Source organism: Macrotis lagotis, chromosome 1 (assembly GCF_037893015.1).
Source record: "Macrotis lagotis isolate mMagLag1 chromosome 1, bilby.v1.9.chrom.fasta, whole genome shotgun sequence".
NCBI classification, from domain to species: Eukaryota; Metazoa; Chordata; class Mammalia; order Peramelemorphia; family Peramelidae; genus Macrotis; species Macrotis lagotis.
The window spans coordinates 362,721,770-362,739,328 of NC_133658.1; the positions used below are offsets into that span (position 1 = coordinate 362,721,770).

The 17,559-nt window shown below is 36.6% G+C and overlaps 1 protein-coding gene across 6 annotated transcripts in view; it reads left to right on the forward strand.

The window, feature by feature from the left end:
• UIMC1 (ubiquitin interaction motif containing 1) overlaps positions 1-17,559 on the forward strand; it is a 140,990-nt gene that overhangs the window by 39,635 nt on the left and 83,796 nt on the right. For all 6 annotated transcript variants that reach the window (XM_074212321.1, XM_074212320.1, XM_074212319.1 and 3 more), the window contains one exon: positions 16,412-16,499. In XM_074212321.1, coding sequence (XP_074068422.1) covers positions 16,412-16,499 — 88 coding nt within the window. The remainder of the gene's footprint in view (positions 1-16,411; positions 16,500-17,559) is intronic.

The window sequence follows — 17,559 nt, forward strand, 5'->3', positions numbered from 1 at the left end:
TCCCTTTTTTCTATTGACTCCATTTTTATACCACAATATATCTTCAAATTCAGTTTTCTCCTGTGCTTCATCTATAAAAGCTCCCTCTACCTGCTTTCTTAAATGAGAAGGTTCATATGAGTATTATCAGTGTCATTTTTCTATACAGGAATATATGCTGTTCATCATGATCATTAAGTCCCTCATATTTTCCCCTTTTCCTCCAATCTCTATGCTTCACCTGAGTCCTGTATTTGAAGATCGAACCTTCTGTTCAGCTCTGGCCATTCCAACAGGAACATTTGAAATTCCCTTGGTTCATTGAAAAGTCCATCTTTTTCCCTGGAAGAGGACATTCAGCCTTGCTGGGTAGTTCATTCTTGGCTGCATTCTAAGCTTTTTTGCCTTCTGGTATATTGTATTCCAAGCCCTCTGAGCTTCCAATGTATTTGCTGCTAAGTCCTGTGTGATCCTGACTGCAGCTCCACGATATTTGAACTGTGTCCTTCTGGCTGCTTGTAATATTTTCTCTTTGACTTGGGAGTTCTGGAACTTGGCTATAGTATTCCTAGGGGTTTGTTTTTTGGGATCTCTTTCTCAGGAGGATCAGTGGATTCTCTCCATTTTTATTTTGCCCTCTGCTTCTAGGATATCAGGGCAATTTTCCTGTAGTAATTCTTTGAAAATGATGTCAAGGCTCTTTTCCTGATCATGACTTTCATGTATTCCAATAATTTTAAAATTATCTTTCCTAAATCTGTTTTCCACATCAGTTGTTTTTTCAATGAGATGTTTCACGTTTTCTTCTAATTTTTCATTTTTTTGGTTTTGAAGTAATGAGTCCTGATTTTTAGTAAATTCATCAATCTCCCTGAGTTCTGTTCTTTGTCTGAAGGATTTGTTTTCCTCAGAGAGTTTTCTTATCTCTTTTTCCATCTGGCCAGTTTTGCTTTTTAAAGCATTCTTCTCCTCAATAACTTTTTGAACTGTTTTATCCATTTGACCTAAGCTGGTTTTTGGCATGCTATTTTCTTCAGCATTTTTTTGAATTTCCTTGACTAGGCTGCTGACTTCATTTTCATGTTTTTCTTGCATCTCTCTCCTTTCTTTTCCCAGTTTTTCTTCTAACTCCCTCATTTGATTTTCAAAGTCTTTTTTGAGTCCTGTAATAGCCTGATCCCAATTTCTGTTTTTCTTAGAGTCTTTAGATGCAGGAGATTGTGTTTCCTCATCTAAAGCCTGAGTATATTGATCCTTGGGATCATAGATAATGTATTTCTCAATGGTGTTCCTCTTTTTTCTCTGCTTGCTCATTTTCCCAGCCTAAGCCTGTTTTGGGGGTGCTTCTTGAGCTTTTGGGACACTCCCACAAGGGTCTCAGTTTGTGTGAGGCTCTGTCCTCCCTCCTGGTCTGTAAATGACCATAGGCGTTCCCCTCTTCCATGGGGTTGAGGTGGGGGGGCCCTGCTGTTCTATGAGGGGGCCTAGACTGTGATCAGGATCTGAATGTTGTCAGAACCCCAGAGTCCTGTTCCAGGGGCAGAAGACAGAGCTCTGCAGTCTCTCCCTTCTGTCCCCTCCCTAGGTTCAATGGGCTCATGCCCTGGGGGCTCCTGCTTACTGGCTCCGCCTGCTTCTGTTTCCTGGATCTGGAATGCAGTGGCCATGCTGCTAGCTGTGTGCCCTGAGGGCTGGGCTTCAGATGCTGGCTCTGGCAGAAGTCCCCCTGCTCTTCCCCCAATTTGTGTCTGGTGCTCCCTGGGGTGTAGCTCAGGAAACTTCCCCCGCTGCTGTGAGCTGCGGCTCCCAGTGCCCAGGGCCTGCCTTTGCGAGGTTCTTTGGCTCTGGTGGGCCACCCCTCTGGCAGGCTGCCCCTCCAACCCCGGGGAGGAGCGCCTTTCTGCTCTTTTTCTAGGTTACCTTGAGTAGGAGAACTGCTTCATTGGGTCCCTGTGTGGGTTCTGTCTCTTAAAAATTTAGTTAAAGTCCTTAGTTTCAAAGATTTATGAGAGAGCGCCTAAGACATGATACTCTCTTGTCGCCATCTTGGCTCCGCCCTCCTGTGTCCCTCTTTCTAATGTTCTTTCCCTTTTAATTAGTTGATCTATATGCCTTTTCACCTTCAATCAAGTATCATCAATCATGGATCATCCATCAAAGCTTGATTAATTGATTGCTTTATAAGGTCAAAGTATTGTCAAAGTACAGTTACAAATTTATTGATTGATTATTTATTAAGTAGTGTTGCCTAAGTACCCTTCCCTCTTCTGTCTCATTATAAATACATTTATCAAGAATCTTTAATTACTTCAAATTATAATCATTTCATGCCTTATGCCCTTTTTAAGTACTCTCCAAAGGCACACAATCCTCATGAGCCAAAATCACCCACCCCTCACATACTCCCCCCCTTTTAGTTCCCCAACCAGGGTACTTAAACCCTTGTTACCTGAAGTATAGATTAGGTCCAATCCTTCTAAGTAGATTCTCACCCTCTGTTGCTAAAATCACTTCTGATTTAATTAACTATTGAGACTCAAAGTGCTCTAAGTTTGGGATATTCTGAAGGTTCCTCTTAAGAACTTTACAGCTGATTGTAAGCTGTAGGAGACTGACTAAGGACTGCCTAACATAGCATGTCCTCATCAGAAAAAGTGCTAAGCTTTGTTAGACAAGCAGAATTAAGGTAGGTTGAAGAAAACTGAGACACAAGTTTAGAGTATACATCCCTTCTTTTCATCTGGGCTTTTGGTCTCAAACATAATGTTGTGATCTTGGTCCTCTTCATTAGAGAGACAAGAACCAACCATAGCTCTATCCTCTAAAAATCCAGTCTCTTCAATTATATTCAGCCCTGTACTATATTTTCCCTTACAGGATTGTATATAATTTTTTTGGTTTTTTTTTTTTTGCAAGGCAACAGGGTTAAGTGGCTTGCCCAAGGCCACACAGCTAGGTAATTATTAAGTGTCTGAGGTCGGATTTGAACCCAGGTGTTTCTGACTCCAAGGCCAGTGCTCTATTCACTGCGCCACCTAGCCGCCCCATAATTTGATGTTCTTGACTAACATTTGTTTAGTTTTTTCCTTCCCTTTTTGTTTACATTTTTATGCATCTATTGAGTTGTGTATTTGGTGATTGAATTTTCTGTTCAGTTCTAGTCTTTTTATCAGTCTTTTTTTAATCTCTTTTTGTCTTATTACTGTCCTCTGACAGTACATATTGAATTTTGTAGGGTAGTAAACTCTAGGTTGTAATCCAAGTCCTTAAGGCCTTTGAGGTTGAAGCTATGTAAGCCTGATTGTGTTTCCTTTGTATTTAAATTTCTTCCTTTTTGCTACTTGCAGTGTTTCTCTTTTATTTGAGAATTCTGGAATTTTTCTTTGATAACCTTTGGAATTTTCATCCTCAAATCCCTTTCTGGAGGAGTTCTGTTTATTCTCTCAATGCTTCTTTTGTTTTCTTGCTTCATCAGATTTGGACAGTTTTTCTTGATAATTTCCTCTGAGTTTTTTTCCAGGCTGTTTTTTTCTTTTTTTAGTTTTTGCAAGGCAGTGGGGTTTAGTGACTTGTCCAAAGGGTCACGCAGTTAGGTAATTATTAAGTGTCTGAGGCAGGATTTGAACTCAGGTCCTTCTGACTACAGGGCCAGTGCTCTATCCACTGTACCATCTAAAGGCTTCCTAGGTTCTTTTTTTGATCTAGGCTTTCTGGTAGTCCTCTGATTTGCAAATTATTTCTGGATCTATTTTTCAGATCATTTCTTTTCCTAAAAGATACTTTACATTTTCTTCAATTTTTTTCAACCTTTTTACTTTGATGCAATCTTGGAGTCTTGTAGAATCATTGGTTTCTGTTTGTTCAATTCTAATTTTTAGGATTTTATTTTCTTCAGTTAGTTTTTGTGTTTCCTTTTCTGGTTGATCGATTTTATTTTTTGAAGAGTTATATTCTTTTACAGTTGGTTATTTTTCCTTTTAAAGGATTTGATTTCTTTGTTCAATTTTCCATAATTTTCCTGCATGACTATCGTTTCTTTTTTCCATTTTTCTTCTTCCTCTCTTCTTTGGTTTTTAAATTCTTTTTTAAGTTCTTGAACTTTTGGATTTGAGTCCGATTCACATACTTTTGAAACTTCTCCTGTGAGCATTTATGACTATTTTTTTCTTCTGATATGGCATTGTTTTCATTTTTATCTGCAAAGTAGATTTCTATTGGTGATGGCTTTTAACTTTTTGCTCATCTTGAAATCATCTCCGGGTATAGGAAGTATAGACCCGAGGTTTTCATGCTGGGGCTGGAGTCTGATTTCTGGCTTGTTGGCCAAGATGTTGCCTGTTGCAGCCCAGTCCTTGCCTTTGCAGAGATTTTTCTTCTTTATATACAGGTTCTGCCTATGCAGTGGTTTGTTCCCAATTTAGTCCTATCTTTTGCCCCAGTGTTCCCAGGGTTTGGACTTTGTTTGGAATTGGATGCCTCCCTGCTAGCTTGCTATATAGCTGCTGGGACCTAAGCTGTTGTTAAATTGTTAGGACCTGGACTGTACTGTGACTCTAAGCCTCCTGCAGGCTTTCCTGTTCTCCCACCTAGCTGGACTTTACTTCTAGCATTTTAATGGCTTTTATCTTATTGTTCAAAGCCATACATCACTACTGGAATTGTGCGATCAAGATTTTTCTGGAAGCTGTCACAGCTAGCTTCATTATCTACAAAGATTGACCTTGTAGTAACCATAATCTTCTAGAGGGCTTTCATGAGGGCATAGTAGCAAAATCTGAGTCATTGACAACAGAAAATCTACCTTGTACTTGTATTGCTTTATTTTCAGCGACATAAAGATAGAAATGTTCAGTCTATTGAAAATGGAAATGGAGAAAAAATTCAACTTTAGCTGTTGTTGTCCTCTGTTTATTTTAGGTCTACTAGTTTTTCTTCAGAAATATTGGCTTGCCTACTTGAGGAAGAACTTAAGGTACTCTGCAGGGCACTAAAAATTCAGCACTAACTGTAGTCACCTTGATCTTTAATTGGGGTGGCATAACTATGCTCTGGACAACTGGTTTAGGAACATGCACACATTTGGGCTTCGTCAACATATATACCTCAGTTTGCTTTCCAGATAATCTGTAGTGCAGAATCTTTTCTATGAATACTTCATTGGTTTTGTCATTAAAGTGATTCTTGGCCGATCTGTAAATGTGCTTGCTTTTGTGTATTTCTTGTTGATGTTCCTCTTCTCAGAGATTTCCTCCTGTTCTCTTCATGATCTTACGAAGTCTTTTTTTAAGGCATGATTTCCTTAGATCCCAGTGAGTGTCCTCAGTTATCATGATAATGAGGGGGTCCCTATGGGCAGCTTTAGTCCAAGGACAGACTCTAAGAGATAAACTCCATTGATATTCTTGAAACTCATTTATATTGTTTCTTTTTGCCTATGCTTATTTGATGAATTTCTTTTCCTTGTTTTATTGTTATGGCTAGTATTTTTAGAACACTAACAAATAATAGTAGTGAGGATAGACATTCTTATTCTATCATTCATTCTCCTGAAAGGACCACAAGGTTTTCTGTATTAACAATAATTCTATCTGGCCTCAGACACTTAATTACCTAGCTGTGTGGCCTTGGGCAATCTACTTAACCCCATTGCCCTGCAAAAAAACCCTAAAATAAAAATAATTCCAGTTCTTGTTTTTAGTTAGATATTGTTTGGTATTTTAAAGAAAGATCCATTCCTATTCTATTTAAGTTTTAAGTTTTCCTGTATCTATGACACAATCATGTGAATTTTATTGTTTTTGTTATTAATATGACATGTTAATAATTTTCTTAATATTGTTTCAGCACTGTATTCTTTGTAGAAATACAATCTGGTCATAATATATACTCTTATATATTGTTATATAGTTTCTTTGCTAATGCTTTATTAGAAATTTTTGTATCAATGTTCATTAATCTGAGTCTTTTACATTTATGTAAATATTTATCCATTTAATTCACATTGTCATTTTGTGGGGGGGGAATGTAACTGGGCAAAATTGTTGTTGATAATTTCCCCTATTTCATTTTCATTTATTACAAAGGTTGTCCTTTTAATTTTTGATATCGGCAGTTTTGTTTTTCTCTCTTTCAGATCATCGTAGCTAGTTTTTGTTTTTCAAACTTAATCTAGTTTAAATAATTGATTGTAATATTACTTTGATTTAAAAATTTTATCTCTTTGATTTTAAGAATTTCTATTTATTTAAAAAATTGATTAAAACCTTTTTTTTTTGTCTCCCCCTCCTTTCTCTGTTTGAATTTTCAGTTGCATGTTGTGTTGGGAGCAGTCTCCTAACCACCTTATTCCACCTCCCCTGCAATTTAGTCTAGTTTCCACTTAAATGGTTTAGAGGACTAAAGGCTCATGCTGTTGATATCCTTTATCCCAGTCACTCAAATACTAAGTGGTCACAAAGAGGTTTATCCTCTCTCTGGTGCTTTGCTGATTGATTGTGATGAGTAACCAAGAGTCAGGAAATGTGCTTAGTTGAAACAACTCAGAGTGTCCCCAATAACTTTGTTGAATTGTTGACTAAGTAGATATCATTTTGTTAACTGCTGAATTATCTGCAGGTCTTATTTTGTTCTAATATGTACCTAAACTACCAAGGAACTGGCCTGAATCAGACCCTGCCCAGAAAACGTATTCAGTTCTTTGGTCTCTTTCCTTATCTTCTTTATTGATGGAAGTGTTTAGATATATAGAGTATATATTTGATTTCAAAGATTGATTTGGTTATATCTGAAAAACTCTTGGTGTGTTCTTTGATGAAATAAATCATTTGTTTCTGTAATTTGTTCTATGACCCACTGATTCTTTAGTAATAAGTTATTTAGGATTGTTTCCATTTATTGGAATCTCTGAGAAGAGGAAAATCCATTTTATTCTTGATTATAATTTTGTTTTATTGTGGTCAGAAAAATATATATTTAGTATTTCTCTTATTCTGCACTTAAGAGACTATTTTTTTTGCTCTAGCATATGATCCCTTTTTGTAAAAGTGCTAGATACATCTAAGAAATGTGTATATCCTTTGCATTGAAATGTTTACATTTCATTCTATTCAATCATTTCCAGAGACTTCTTATATCCACCTCTTCTAAAAAATTGTGAGGTGGTTTAACTTTTCTCGTTTTTTGTTAGAGTTGTCCATTTTTGAAAAGGACATGTTGAAGACTACTAAATTTTTTTCTATTTCTCCCTGTAATTCAGTTAACTTTCTCTTAAGTACTTAGATTTTAAAGGAAGGCCTAAAATTGCACTATTTGTTGCATTTATTTTAAGTATTATTTATCTATGATACCCTTAAGCATAATATTTGATAGCTTTCCTTCTCTTTTAATCATGTCAATTTTACAGTTGCTTTGACTAAAATCATGTTTCCTACTCTTTTTTTTAAAATTCAGCAGAAGCATAATAAATTCTTCTCTAGTCCCCCATTTTAACTCCCTGTGAATCTTTTTTCTAGCACGTTTCTTACAAATTAAATACTGTTGATGTGGAAACAATGTAAAGACTGACAAATTGCTTTCTGTGGGGGGGGTGGGGGGAGGGAAGTAAGATTAGGGGAAAAATTATAAAACTCAAAAACAAATAAAATCTTTAATAAATTACTCTTAACCTGGAAAAAATAAAATACTGTTGAATTGGCTGCTTACTCTATTCTCTTGCCTCTCTTTTTATGAGAATTCATTCTTTTCTCATTCATGTTACTGATAGTTAATTGTATGCTTCCCTTAATATTCTTTAATCTTTTTCTCTGTAGAGAACTTTAGAAAGTTGGAGTAGGTAGAAAAGAAAATGCTTGACACTATTGATTTATAATTGAAATGGTCAGTTGTTATTCTTTTTCTTCACTTTTTCTTCACCAAACTGAGACCTTGCTATCTGGTTTTTAATACATAATTTATCTCCCTTTTGTTCTTTCTTTTTTCTTCTATACCAATGTTGAAATTTATTTTGCTTATAACTATCCTGTCCCCAGATTTGTCCTTTTAAAATTCTTCACTCTTAACCTTGTTTTTTTGGTTTTTCTGTGAGTTTGTCTTTCTCATTATTTATATATTTTGATTATTTGTTTCAGTTTTGCTGGAATTTTCCAGAGTTTACTGGGGGGGGGCTCTCCCTTCAGTTCAGGAAGCCATCTTGACCAAAAGTACCAATAATCAGTATTAATATGATTAGTTCTTCAAAAAATATACCTGAATATTCCTTGAGTTCACATTTATTTTTGTGTATTTATTTATTTTTGTATGAATGATGTTTTTTATACATTACTAAAATATTCTTGTTTAAGAGTAAACATAATATCCCTCCCCCCCAAAATATAGACCCTCATGAGCAATAAAGTAAAGGAAAGAGAAAAAATTAAAATTAAAAAAATGTGCTTCAGTCTGTGTTCCAACACCACCAACTCTGTCGTGGGTGAATCACATTCTTTATGATAAGTTGATCACAAAAGCTACTTCCATATTTTTCCATCATTGCCATTGCTGATCCCAACTCCCTCCATTCATATCTCCCCGTTGCCATATACTATATTTTGTCTCTCCTTTCATTCTGTCCCTCTTCTTAAATGTGATGTAGGGTAGCTGAGTGGCACAGCAGACTGATCACCAACCCTGGGGCCAAGAGGCCCTGAGCCCACATACCACCCTTAAGATTCAGCTACCACCTGACCCCGTGGTCCCAGCCCCTTGCAAGAAGTAAAAAAGAAAATGTGTTAATATCTGACCACTCTCCCCCATGGTCCACCCTCTCCTCCATCACTCACATCCCCTCCATTCCCCCTTCTCTCCTTTTTACTCTAGAGTCTATACCCCATTGAGTATATATGCTGTTTCTTCTCCGAGCCACCTCTGATGAGAGCGAAGGTTTCCTCATTCCTCTTCGCCTTTCCCACTTCTATATCATCGCAGTAGCTCGTTGCAATAATAATAAAAAAATCTTATTATATGAAATATCTTAGCCTATTCCACCTCTCCTTTCTCTTACTCCCATTACATTTCCCTTTTAGTCATTGACTCCATTTTTACAGTATATTATATCTTCAAATTCAGCTCTCTCCTTTGCTTCATCTATAAAAGCTCCTTCTACCTGCTCTATTAAGTTTCATATGAGTATTATCATTATAATTTTTCTATTCATGAATACATGCAGTTGATCATCATTAAGTCTCATATTTTACCCTTCTCCATTCTCTGCTTCACCTGAGTCTTGTATTTGAAAATCAAACTTTTTGTTCAGCTCTGGTCATTTCAGCAGGAACAATTGAAATTTCCTTGGTTCATTGAAAGTCCATCTTTTCCCCTGGAAGAGGATGTCCAGTTTTGCTGGGTAGCTGGATTTTTGGTTGCATTCCAAGCTCTTTTGCCTTCTGGAATATTATATTCCAAGGGCTACGAGCCCTTAATGTGGTTGCTGCTAAGTCCTGTGTGATCCTGACTGCAACTTCACGATATTTGAATTGTGTCCTCCTGGCTGCTTGTAATATTTTCTCTTTGACTTGGGAGTTCTGGAACTTGGCTATAATATTCCTGGGGGTTGGTTTTTTTGGGGGTATCTCTTTCAGGGGGGAGATCAGTGGATTCCCTCAATTTCTATTTTGCCCTCTGCTTCTAGGATATCTGGGCAGTTTTCCTGTAGGAATTCTTTTAAAATGAGGTCAAGGCTCTTTTCCTGACCAAGACTTTCAGATATCGCAATAATTTTAAAATTATCTTTTCCTGAATCTGTTTTCCAGATCAATTGTTTTTTCAATGAGATGTTTCATATTTTCTTCTAATTTTTCATTCTTTTGGTGTTGAAGTATTTTGTCTTGACTTCTCATAAAGTCAACAGCTTCCTTTAGCTCCATTCTACATCTGAAGGATTTGTTTTCCTCAGAGGGCTTTCTTAACTCTTTTTTTCCATCTGGCCAGTTCTGCTTTTTAAAGCATTCTTCTCAATAACTTTTTGAACTATTTTGTCCATTTGACTTATGCTGGTTTTTAACATGTTTTTTTCTTCAGCATTTTTTTGGATCACCTTGACTAAGCTGCTGACTTCTTTTTCATGTTTTTCCTGCATCTCTCTCGTTTCTTTTCCCAATTTTTCTTCTATCTCTCTTACTTGATTTTTCAAAGTCTTTTTTTGAGCTCTGTCATTGCCTGAGCCCAATTTCCATTTTTTGTGGAGTCTTAAAATTCAGAAGCTTGTACTTCCTCATCTTCAGATTGAGTATTTTGCTCCTTCTTGGGATCATAGACAATGTATTTCTCAATGGTGTTCCTTCTTTTTTCTCTGTTTACTCATTTCCCCAGCCTGTGCCTGGTTTTGGGGTGCTTCCTGAGTTTTTGAATATTATTGGGACACTCCCCCCCCCAACAAGGATCTCAGTGTGTGAAGCTCTCTCTTCCCTCCTGGTCAGTGAATGACCACAAATGTACCCTCTGCCGCTGGGGTGGGGGTGGGGCCCTGCTGTTCTATGGGGGCCTAGACTGCAGTCAGGATCTGAATGTGGTCAGAACCCCAGAGTCTTGTTCCAGGTACAGAGGACAGACCTCAGCAGTCTCTGTCCACTCCCCTACCTTTGGCAGGCTGAGCTCTCAAGGCTCAGTTTCCTGAGGACTCCTCTTTACTGGCTCTGCCTGCTTCTGTTTCCTGGATCTGGGCTGCAGTGGCCACTGCTGCTTGCTTTGTGCATTGAGGGCTGGGCTTCAGGTGCTCACTCTGGCAGAGGTCCCCCCCTGCTGATCTTCCAAGTTGTGCCTGGTACTCCCCGAGGTATAGGTCAGGAATCTGCCCCTGGTGCCATGAGCCCCAGCTCCCAGGTGCCCTGGAGCTGCCTCCGGGAAGCTGAAGTTCTTTCTCTCTGGCGGACCACCCCTTGTAACCCTGTGGAGCTGAGCCTTTCCAGGTTACCTTGGTCTAAAGAATTGCCTCACTGGATCCCTCTGTGGGTTCTGTCTTTCGAAAATTTTGTTAGTCATAATTTTATGATTTTTGAAATATTATGGAGAGAACACCTAGGAGAGGCTCTTCTCCTGTCGCCATCTTGGCTCTGCCCCCCCCCCCCCCACTTTTCATGTACCAACAGTTAATGTACATGAAAAGTTCTAAAAACTAATTCTTAGCATTTTTGTCCATTTTTAAATTACTTTGCTACTATTACTGCAGAAATAAATGTGGTCTATATAGGACAAAATAAAGAAAAACTTATAAGGTACTGTGTATGAAACTATAGAAGTCAATGGGGTTAAGTGGCTTGCCCAAGGCCACACAGCTAGGTAATTATTAAGTGTCTGAGGCTGGATTTGAACTCAGGGCTGGTGCTCTATACACTGCGCCACCTAGCCGCCCCTTACAAACTTTTTTAAAAAGTTTATTGCCATGTTTCAGAATAATGGATTTTCTTTCTCATTTTATGTATTTTAAAAACTAATAATATCCTGGAGCGGCTAGGTGGCACAGTGGATAGAGCACTGGCCCTGGAGTCAGGAGGACCTGAGTTCAGATCCAGCCTCAGACACTTAATAATTACCTAGCTGTATGGCTTTGGGCAAGCCACTTAACCCCATTTGCCTTGCCACCCCCCCCCCCCCCCCGAAAAAGAAGCCCCTAATATCCTGAATGAAGTTTGATAAGTTTCACCTATGGGGTTTAGAGGTATTCATAGGAGAAATAAAGAAAACTATTGTACATAAATGAGTCTTTAGGAATTCTTCCTCTCCCTAACCCCATAGTTACCCTTATCTTCCAGTCCAGGATTCTCACCTCTTGAATTCTCAACCTTTTACCTTCTTCTTCATGAATATTTGTAATGTTATGCCACTGTTAGTTGTTTGGAACTAAAGTAAGTCCTTGTTTTCCCTGGAAACCAGAAAAGAAGAGCACCTTAGAAAGAGGATAGAAAAGAAAGGTATTTGTTTCTGTTCTTTCAAGCTGGAACTCTTAATTCATTTTTTTTTCCTTGAGGCTTCTAGGTGACTCAGTAGGTAGAATATTGAACCTAGAGACAAGAAGACCTACATTCAAATGTTACCTTAGACACTTTACTATTTGTGTGATCTTGGGCAAGTCACTTAAGGTCAGTTTTGCCTTGTTTCTTCATCATAAAATAACAGTACATATCTCACAATGTAAGACTCAAAGAAAATAATATTTGTAAAGCACTTAGGGACTATCTAAAAGCTTACTCTTTTCCTCTGAACTAAAATGATTTAATGATTCATTTTATTTAGACATGTTATAAAGGAACCCCCTCTAGTTTTTGTTGTGGTTGTTCAGTCATTTCATTCATGACTGACTCTTCATAACTCCTTTTGGAGATTTCTTGACAAAGATTCTAAAATTATTTGCCATTTCCTTTTCCAGTTAATTTTATGGGTGAGAAACTGAGGAAACAGGATTAGGTGATTGCCATGGGTCATAGCTAATAAGTATTTGAGTCCAGATTTAAACTCATGAAGATTAGCCTTCTTGACTTCAGGCCCAGGACTCTTTCCACTGTGCCACCCAGATGACCTTCTCTATAGTACCTTAACACTAAAAAACAGTTAAGAATAACTATCTAATATAGCGATTACAGCTGTCAATACTTACAAATTTACTTCAAACAGTTTTACTGTTTAATGAAAAGTTTTAAACTTGCATGTAGAATGAATGCAATCCATCATATTTGACCTGTGTTGGTCAACTTATAGATTAGTTTTTATTTAGCATTGTACTTTAACTCTCATCAGAGATTGACTCCCAGACCAGTGAAATCATCATTTGAAATATTGAAGCAAGTCTGTTTCAGGCATATTCAGAATTAAATACACTTTTATGGGGTGGCATAGTATCTCTGTGGGAAAGTACTTTTCTGTTTTTAGCAACTGAACTTAAGCTATTTTTTTATTATATTCTTAGTAGTCATCAAAAATATAGATCTTCAGATAAACTAACAAAAAATAAGTGATTTGAAAATAAGTAAAATTGTAAACTTATGTAGCTTTCAGAACCAGCCTTGTTTATAAATTGGGGATAACCTGCAGTAATAGTAATAGTTAATAGTAATAGTAATAGTAAAACTTAGCTAAATAGGAATTAAAACTTCCTTAAGATTGAAGCTGTAGAAAGTGAACCAATCTGCATGCTTATTTATTTCTGTGAGGGGCTTATAAGGATTAATTTTTTTTTATTTCAGTTACATGTAGCATACTTTAGAGAGTGGTTGGGAATAATAAAAAATCATGGACTATTGGAGGACTTATTAAAAAATGTGTTTTGAGTAATTTTACTCATATTTCCTTTCGACTCACTAAGTAGCTTTGCACTTTAATTTTTTCCCTCATGAAATTCTTAAATAGAAATATTCCCCCTAATCTTCCTTGCTCCTTATTCTGGCATTCCATGAATATCAATCAATCTAAAAAAGCTTTACTTTAAAAGGTTATACGTGGAGATCTAACTCTAAGATAATTTGTGAGAAAGGCTATGTGATTGTAAAGATAATGTTTATATGTTACATTATGGCTTTTGAATTATTGTCCTTTCAGCAATTCCATGAGGAAATATAAGTATTATTCCCCCATTTTGCAAATGAATAAAGTCCCAAAAGAAGCGATGCCCCAAAATGTTCAGTAAATTGGAGCCAGGACTTGAAGTCTGGTCTTCAGATTTTCAAGTCTAGTGTTCTTCTTTTCACTTTGTTATATTTTGCCTATAATTAGTATTGTAATATTAAATTTTCTTAGTTGGATTCTGTATGTGTTAAAAATTTCAGGGGCGTCTAGGTGGTTCAGTGGATAGAGTACTGGCCCTGAAGTCAGGAGTACCTGAGTTCAAATCTGGCCTCAGACACTTAATAATTACCTAACTGTGTGGCCCTTGGGCAGCCACTTAAAGCCACTGCTTTGCAAAAACATAAAAAAAAAAAATTTCAAGCCAAACTAAATTGTTACCAAGCTAAATAGCTTTAAAAAAAAAATTCTACCCTTGGGGAGGAAAGGGTAGAAAATGTAGAACTCAAAAACTTACAAAAAGATGAGTGTTAAAAACTTATCTTTACATATAATTGAAAAAATAACAATATTAAAAACACTCACACACACACACACACACACCTCCTTCTTGTGGGGATGTCGTGTAGGCAAGTTGGTTTACCATTCTTGTCTAGATCCTTAGAGTGACCTGTTGAGTATATTTTTGATTTTCTACTATGAAGTTGCCTCATTTTATCTCCTACTTCATTTTATCTCCTCTTCATAATTGTGGCGACATCCTGACTTGTCCTTGTTCTTCCTGTTAGTGAGTTCCTTAACTGTTCCTCCAGATTTTGCTTTTTGTGTGCTTTGGAATGACTTAACTATGGGTAACTGGGCAACTAATCAAATAAGTTAGTATACACACACACACACACTTCTTTTTTACATAATAATTTTGCTTCAGGTTTTGATTACAATTATTTGCCACCAAGGTCACTGGGATTAGGGTGTATTCTGTAAGTTTTGTCATGGATGGAGGAATAATAAATCAGTTATGAAAGATAAGATGAAGGAAAAAAGAAATAATGTTCTAGAAAGCATGCATGTCCTGGAATGGGAATTACATGAAAAATAACTCTTTGGCTTATGAATTGAGTTTGGAGTTTCAATGAAGGAATGAACACCTTTCTTTTGTTTCCACAACCATGATTTTCCCCCCTACCTACCTTTGTCATTTCTTAAAATCCTTTCTTATTTAGTACAAACTTAGCTCTCCACATTTAAGAGTAGGAACTAATACTTTAAAGAATAACCTGTATAGCAAGGGGGTAGTTCATTCACAAATTGACACAAATCTGCTTAAGAATAGGAAGATCCTGACTCAAGAATAAAAACTGGGAAAAAATTACAAAGTATATGTTCTAATAAGTAAATTCTTTAATCTTTCAAAAGAAAGTAATTCCATAGCTATTCGTTATAGAATGAAACCCCTAAATCAGGAGTTCTTAACTTTTTTGGTATAATGAGCTTTTTTGTGATGAGTACCTTATGAGCACCTTTTCAGAATAATGTTGTTTTTAATATTCACAATAGAAGAAATTGCTTAATTTCAGTTATTTTATTAGTAAAATAGAGATATGTTTATTTTTCCTTTCAATTACCCTAGATTAAGAATCTTTATTAGAGTGAATCATAAACTTTCGCTTTTTGGGTTCACTTTTGGTAAAGAACCTCTTTGAATTAACTTAGGTTGTATCTTGGATCATGAAGGCATGGGTTCAGACCAGGGCGGTAGCAAGAATCTTTCATCTTACGTTTCACTGGTTTAGCCTTTGATTACTCTGAGAATTTACCACAATATGATGAGACTTCAGAGTAGGATATTATGGTGGAAGTTGTGTTTAAAAGTAAACTTCTCCTGTGATAAAAAATTCAGTCTTAACAATTACTGAGAAAAAACCCAAATAAACTTTTTCCCTGTACTTGGGCAGGTTCTGTCTTCAAAAGGTCCAGTTTTCTCTGTGGGGATTATTTTTGTACATTTTGATGGGTTGAGATTTAATATTTTTTCCTATTTTAATAATCACTGTTAGTAATTTAGCCAGAGTCATTGCCACTTCAGTTCAGTCTCTTGTCACCTCATACCTGGATTATTTCAGTAACCTTCTAGAGCTACTACCTGGCTGAAGTCTCCAAGTCTATTCTCCCCTCAAACACTAAAGTGATTTTCCTAAGTACAGGTCTGATCATGTCTACAATGTCCCCTCACTTACTTTGTTTATACCTCCTCCCCACCCCCAGTGGCTCCCTTCTGTGACAAATACAAACTACATTGTGCTTAGCATAAAAGATACTTAATAAATTTTGGTTTGATTCATTAAAGAATGAGATATAACAGGTGGACAACCTAAAGGTTTCACTAGTATCCATGAAATAATAAAAAGTACCACCGGAATGCCCTTAGTTTATTGGGTAGATCTTCTGAGAATTTCTAGAATTAATGAATTTGAAACAGGATGAAAGAGGGAATAAATAGATAGCAGACTACTGAAAGAAGGAATGCTCACACTGATAGACTAATGGAGTCGTGTATTTTTTTTTTTTTTGCAAGGCAATGGGGTTAAGTGGCTTGCCCAAGGCCACACAGCTAGGTAATTATTAAGTGTCTGAGGCCAGATTTGAACTGACTCCAGGGTCGGTGCTCTATCCACTGTGTCACCTAGCTGCCCCAGAGTCATGGATTCTTGAAGCATAACTAGCTGTTAGAATGAGGATTTTTGTTATCCTTTCAGATATGAAAACACTGTTTTCCAAAAATGGCAACTTCCTCCATGAAGGAGGTCAGGGACCATTTATTACAGAGTTTGAGTTCCAGAGAAGGTAAGAGAGTGCACTAATGAGTTTTGTTTTTAAACTGATCCAATTTCTTTCTTTACAACAGGAATCTGGGGAAGAGAGTGGATTGCTGAGGACAAGGACAATGCAGCAGTCGGATAGAGCAAAATGTACAGCTAAAAGAAAAATTACACGTATGTTTTAATTTGGGAAGCAGGAGGCCTTTAGTTAAAGTTAGTTTGGATGCTATAATGTTGCTGATTTTTCCCCTAGGAAGAGAAAACAATGCTCTTCCTTGGTTTAGACCAGGGATTCTTAACAGGAATTCATAAATTTGTTTTAAAAAATATTTTCATACCTCTGTTTCACTGTAATTAATTTCCTTTGTAATGGTATTTATTTTATTTTATACATTTTCAGAGATTATTTCTGGAAGGGTTGCATTAACTTCCTCATGAACTAGATTGTCAAAGGAGTCCATAATAAAGAGGAAAAAAGACTTGTTAATGTAGCCTAAGACATTGTTACATTTTGAATTTGTACTTCACTAAAATCCTTGGGTCACATGAACTGCTTCTGGCTTATCTAATTTCACTCTTTCTGTAATTGGATTGTTAGTTTTTTGTTTATCCCTATTCAGTCTCACCTTGATAGATTAATTAGGATTTTTCTCATTTTGTGCAAATAAACTTTTTTTTTTTTTTAAATTAGTTTTTTCAAAATTTGACAAAAAAATCTTCCCAGAAGGGAAGCTACATGGTATAAGGGATAGAACAGTAGGTCTGGATACAGGAAGAGCTGAATTCTAAATTGACTTCCAAGACTTTGAAGTTTTTCCCTGGAAAAAATCACTTAATCTTTGTTTTAGCTTCCTCAGCTGTAAAATGGGATTAAAAGAACACCCACCTCAAGCATTGGTATGAGCATCAAGTGAAATACTGTTTCTAAAGAGCTTTGCACATTGTAAGTGCTTAATAAATGCATATTCCCTCCTTTCACTTTCTCCACATGGATTAAAAAAAGGAAAACAAAGCCTTGTAACAAATAGGCTATTGTGGAGGCAGGGATGAGGGTGGAGGTTTTTGAATGTTATTTTATTTTTTCCTTACATGTAAAGATAGTTTTCAACATTTATTTTCTGTAAGCTTTTGAGTTCCATATTTTTCTACCTTCTTCCCTTCCTTCCCCCCTCCCCATGACTGTGAGTAATCTAATATTGGTTACACGTGTACAGTCATATTTAACGTCATAAAT